This window comes from Cupressus sempervirens, chromosome 5, assembly GCF_028749045.1.
Source record: "Cupressus sempervirens isolate cs-2001-9-10 chromosome 5, ASM2874904v1, whole genome shotgun sequence".
NCBI lineage: Eukaryota > Viridiplantae > Streptophyta > Pinopsida > Cupressales > Cupressaceae > Cupressus > Cupressus sempervirens.
Window position 1 is genome coordinate 133,537,669 of NC_143122.1, and position 5,701 is coordinate 133,543,369.

At 42.4% G+C, this 5,701-nt stretch overlaps 1 protein-coding gene across 1 annotated transcript; it reads left to right on the top strand.

The window, feature by feature from the left end:
* Positions 1-1,328: 1,328 nt before the first annotated feature.
* On the top strand, positions 1,329-3,874 carry LOC149554857 (uncharacterized). Its single transcript, XM_089829075.1, has 2 exons — positions 1,329-1,417; positions 1,516-3,874. Exons 1-2 carry the CDS (start codon positions 1,329-1,331, stop codon positions 3,872-3,874), a joined length of 2,448 nt encoding a protein of 815 aa, XP_089685201.1.
* The last annotated feature ends 1,827 nt before the right edge of the window (positions 3,875-5,701 follow it).

Sequence of the window (5,701 nt, forward strand, 5' to 3'; positions counted from 1 at the left end):
GAAACTAATTTGGCCAGGTGAGAGGCGAGATTATAGGTTGGGGAGCCTATGGTATCCACTATTGGCCTCAAAGGAATGCCCCCTTTGTGAATTTTGGGAACACCATAGATACGAGGTGTTACTTCTTTTGAAGGACAAAGGCGCTTTTTGGTCATCTCATCAAAGGGCGAGGATGACAACGCCAACTTGACATTTTTGAGAATCTTCGAGCATGGGTTACGAGGCAAGATCTTATAGCTGTTGGTATCAGCCAAGAGGTCAAGCATTTTAGTCACATAATCTGACTTGTTAAGAATAACAGTCGCATTCCCCTTATCTGCCTTGGTGATAATAACCTCATTGTTGCTCACTAGATTCTTGATGGCTTTGAGCTCCGAACCTCGGATATTGCACTTGGGTGGTTTGGCATGCTTAAGTGCAACCGCACAATCTTGACGGACTTCCTCCACAATATTCAAAGGGAGAGAACGTACCGACCTTTCGATCTCCCTCACAAAGAGAACATGAGGAATATAATGAGGAGCAATAGCAAAGTTACAACCTCTTTTGATAAAATTTTATGCTTGCCTATCAATAGAAGCATCAAAGAGGTTAACTACTAGCTTACTCTCCCAATCAAGGACAGAGGGGGAAAAATTGGGAACAGCAGCGAACTCCAGGCTGGCCGATTGAGGAAACAAGCTGGAGGCAGAAGAGAGGGGAGAGGAGGAAGAAACATGGCCCGAGGATAGAGGGGGAATGGTATGAAAGGATCGGGGGACGGACCTAGTAATGGCCTTCCCCAAACGAGCTAATTTAGATGGAAAACCACCCATCTTAGGAGGGGACTGAGCGAAGAGATTAGAGCAGTCCAGGGCTCGAGAGGTACCCGAATCCAAAGAGATCAGGTGGTCATTAATGCATTGGGCCGGACTACCAACATTGACCACGAGGAAGTTGTCGACGGTGCATGAAGAGAAAGAGCAATTACTACTGCACGTACCTGGTAGAGAGACGTTGCCATGTGATGGATGACCATTGATGGAGACCGCTGGAGAGCTGTTGCTGGGAGAATGCTGGGTTTCTACCAAGTCTAAACCTACCTGAAAAGGAAAAGGGGGTTGAGAAATGAACACCTGGTAGCTAGGGGAAGGGGTGTTGCTTTCCACCAGAGGACACAGGTTGAGGACGGGCCTGCACATGGGAGTCGTCACCGACCCAAAGGAGGGATTGGATGCAGCAAGGGGGACATGCTGAGCCGAATGCATCAAGAGAATGGACAAGGGTTGAAGTGGGGAGGACTTCGGTGAGTTCCGCTCCCCCGCATAAGAACCAACACTGTGAGTAACATGAGGCGTGGTAGCTGGGCTGAGGGAAGCGACAAGATAGGATGGAAGAGTGAGACAGAAAGATGCGCAGGGGAGAGCAAGAGAAGCGGGTGAGGGGGAGGAAAGAACCGAAGAAGGAGCCTCTGGGGGTAGGGAGCCACCCGAGTGAGGGAGATGGACCACCCGATGTTTAAAGTGAAGATTATAGAACTTCTTCAGACTTGGCAGAAACCCAGCATTCTCCCAGCAATGGCTCTCCAGCGGTCTCTGTCAATGGTCATCCATCAGGTGGCAACGTCTCTCTGCCAGGTATGTGCAGTAGTAATTGCTCTTTCTCTTCATGCACCGTTGAGAACTTCCTTGTGGTCAATGTTGGTAGTCCGGCCCAATGCATTAATGACCACCTGATCTCTTTGGATTCGGGTACCTCTCGAGCCCCGGACCGCTCTAATCTCTTCGCTCAGTCCCCTCCTAAGATGGGTGGTTTTCCATCTAAATTAGCTCGTTTGGGGAAGGCCATTACTAGGTCTGTCCCCCGGTCCTTTCATACCATTCCCCCTCTATCCTCGGGCCATGTTTCTTCCTCCTCTCCCCTCTCTTCTGCCTCCAACTTTTTTCCTCAATCAGCCAGCCTGGAGTCCACTACTATTCCCAATTTTTCCCCCTCTGTCCTTGATTGGGAGAGTAAGCTAGTAGTTAACCTCTTTGATGCTTCTATCGATAGGCAAGCGTACAATTTTCTCAAAAGAGGCTGTAACTTTTCTATTGCTCCTCATTATATTCCTCATGTTCTCTTCGTGAGGGAGATCGAAAGGTCGGTACGTTCTCTCCCTTTGAATATTGTGGAGGAAGTCCGTCAAGATTGTGCGGTTGCACTTAAGCATGCCAAACCACCCAAGTGCAATATCCGAGGTTCGGAGCTCAAAGCCATCAAGAATCTAGTGAGCAACAATGAGGTTATTATCACCAAGGCAGATAAGGGGAATGCGACTGTTATTCTTAACAAGTCAGATTATGTGACTAAAATGCTTGACCTCTTGGCTGATACCAACAGCTATAAGATCTTGCCTCGTAACCCATGCTCGAAGATTCTCAAAAATGTCAAGTTGGCGTTGTCATCCTCGCCCTTTGATGAGATGACCAAAAAGCGCCTTTGTCCTTCAAAAGAAGTAACACCTCGTATCTATGGTGTTCCCAAAATTCACAAAGGGGGCATTCCTTTGAGGCCAATAGTGGATACCATAGGCTCCCCAACCTATAATCTCGCCTCTCACCTGGCCAAATTAGTTTCCCATCTCTTAGGCCAAACCGATTCTTTTATTAGAGACTCTAGCCACTTTGTTGATTTTATCAAAGACAAAAAGCTTAACAAGGATGACATCTTGGTTAGCTTTGATGTGGTCTCACTCTTCACTAAGGTCCCCATTGCTGATGCCGTTGAGATTGTCAGAAGGAAAAATGATAATGAGATTGCTGACGTTGTGGAAATGTGCTTAAGATCCACTTTTTTCTCCTTCCAAGATGTTATCTATGAACAAGTGGATGGTGTGGCAATGGGCTCACCTCTTTCCCCCGTCATTGCCAACCTCTATATGGAATACTTTGAAGAGGTTGCCCTTTCCTCCTTCCATCTTAAACCTAAGTGGTGGAAGCCCTATGTTGATGACACTAATGTTTGTTGGCCCCATGGCCTTGACAAGCTAGAAGAATTCCACGCCCATATTAATAACCTGGTCCATTGCATCTCTTTTACTAAAGAGATTGAAGTTGACAATCAACTTCCTTTCCTCGACATTCTTCTCATCAAGCGGTCGGATGGGTCACTAGCTTGTAAGGTTTATCGCAAATTGACTCATACAGATCGTTATCTTCATGCTTTCTCCCATCACCACCCCAGCCAAAAATTGGGTATCCTCAAAACTCTGGCCATGCGAGCTTATCACATATGTGATGAGGATCACCTTAATGATGAGTTGGCACACCTTCGCCAAGTCTTCATTTGGAATGGGTACAGTAACAAGCAAATCTCCAAATCTTTCAACCTAGCCAAGTCTTGCTTTCTCTCCTTATCTAAACCTCCCCTCAGTCCTTTTGTCCCTAGTGCGTCCCTTCCTTTCATCGGGGCCATTTCCCAGAAAATCTCTAAGATTCTTCTAAAAAGAGGCATTCGTTGCTCTTTCAAGCCTTGTCAAATTTTGAGAAATCATTACCCCCCTCTCAAGGGCTGGAGAGACATCTTTCTAGACTCGGGGGTCTATAAGATCGCTTGCTCTTGCGGCGCCCCCTACATAGGGGAAACTGGTCGCTCATTTATTACTAGAATCAAAGAGCACAGCGCTGACATTAACCATGAGCGAACCCTTAAATCTGCCCTCGCGGAGCACTCCCTCACAACTAAACATCATATTTGTCTTGAGAACACTCAGGTGCTCTCTAGAGAAGATGATTTTTTCAAAAGAAAGCTCAGGGAGGCAATAGAAATACACAATCACCCATCCAACCTTAATCGTGATGACGGTTGGCGCATCAGTGCTTCTTGGCATCCTCTTCTTGCTAAACTTCAATAGCCTTCCCCCCCTTCTCCTGACCATGGTGCCTCTTCCTTTTTGTGTTTTCCATTTTCCTCTTTGGTTTTGGGGTTTTTGCTCTTTCGCTTGTTTCATTTTTCGCTTTTGTTTGGGTTTAGTGGTGAACCCTCCCCCTCCTTCTTTCCCTCTTTGTTTTATTTTCTTATCTGCAACCTACATCTCATTTACTGCCATTTCTTCGTTCCCCTCCCACACACTCGCAATTATCTTCTGTTCCACTTCCCTCTTTTATTCTTTCGTTCTTTTGTTATTCCTTTTTTTTTTTTTTTTTTCGGCCTTTGTCTTTTCTGTTCCTCTTGATATTTAGTATTTTCTTAGCTTTATCTGCTGATTTATTAGTTTTGTTTATTCTCATCCTCCTGTAGCTTTTTTTAGCACTATGTTGCACACACACACACCCCCTTTTATCCTCAATTTTATCAAACTTCATTTACACACAACTTCTATATATATATATATATATATATATATATATATATATATATATATATATATATATATATATATATATATATATATATATATATATATATAGGTATGGATGTATGTATATACATTTTTATTTATTTATTTATTTTTAAGTCTTTTTGATATTGCCTTTCCTTTTTTTATTTTTTCTCCTTCTTTTTTCATTTCGTCTTTAGATTATTTATTTTAAACACATTACTTATACATTTATACAAAGGTTCCTCCTTGTTTATTTGGTTTTCTATCCTAGTAGTGCCATCTTTCATTCTTTTCCTTTATTTTTTGTGGGTTGACTTTCTCTATCCCTTTGTTGACCTTGTCTCTTTGTTCTCCGTGTCCATCTCCTCCTCCCACCTAGGCTCTCCCTCTTATATTCTACTATGGTCTGCAACTCATCATTTTTTCTCCTCCAGCTATTCATATCCTGATGATGAATCACAGAGTGTGATTCGAAACGTTGATGCAAAAAAAAAAATGGCACACAATCGAATCCAAAATGCGCATCTTCATACTTTATCTGATTGTGGAAATCTATTCTTGTCTACCAAAGAAAATGTTGTCAGTAACATTTTTGACAACTTTGCAATATTTTACAACTTTTTCTATTTTTTAGATTTTATGCTACTACATGCCTAATTTTCACCTCAAATAGGTCCAAAGTCTTACAATGATCATTATTTTAGGATTTAACCTCAGATAGAAATAACAATTACATGCAAATATAACTAATAACAAAAAATAATAGATCACACAAAAAAGAACACAAGACACCAAGATTTAATGTGGTTCACCCAAACCCTAGGCTACACCCACCAAATAGAAAGTCCAATATTATTACGATCCATTGATTACAACTTGATTACAATCTGTAATCCTTTACAACTCAATATCACCACAAGAACCAATTTTTGCATCACCACAATGAAAGTATCCCTAACCCTAAGCCCTTTTATACAAGTATTTTTATGCCACTTTAGGGTTACAACATGTCGACAATATGTTGGCCATACATTAGCCACAAGCCAATTTTTTTTGAAGTATGTATAGTACTTCCTTGATCAGTCACCACAAAGTAACAATCTCCCACTTGGAGACTGATCAGACTCCACACTAGACAACAATCTCCCACTTGGAGACTAATCCTATAGCAATATTGCTACCACATGGGAGTCCCACTCGATCAAACCACACTGGACTCTATTGTTCTTTTATTCTTGTCTAGTCTAGAAGACTAACTAAAGCTGAAAAGGAAGTTAGCTTCTCCCTTGTCACTACCTTTGTAAACATGTTTTCTGGATTGTCATCTATATGTATCTTATCTAGCTTTAACTATCCATC

What these genes read in the sequence shown, in the direction of transcription:
- LOC149554857 (XM_089829075.1), top strand. Translation starts at nt 1,329, where the DNA reads ATGAGGCGTGGTAGCTGGGCTGAGGGAAGCGACAAGATAGGATGGAAG. An exon ending in GGGGAGAGCAAGAGAAGCGG is followed by an intron (nt 1,418 to 1,515) that starts GTGAGGGGGAGG and finishes TGAAGATTATAG; the next exon opens with AACTTCTTCAGACTTGGCAG.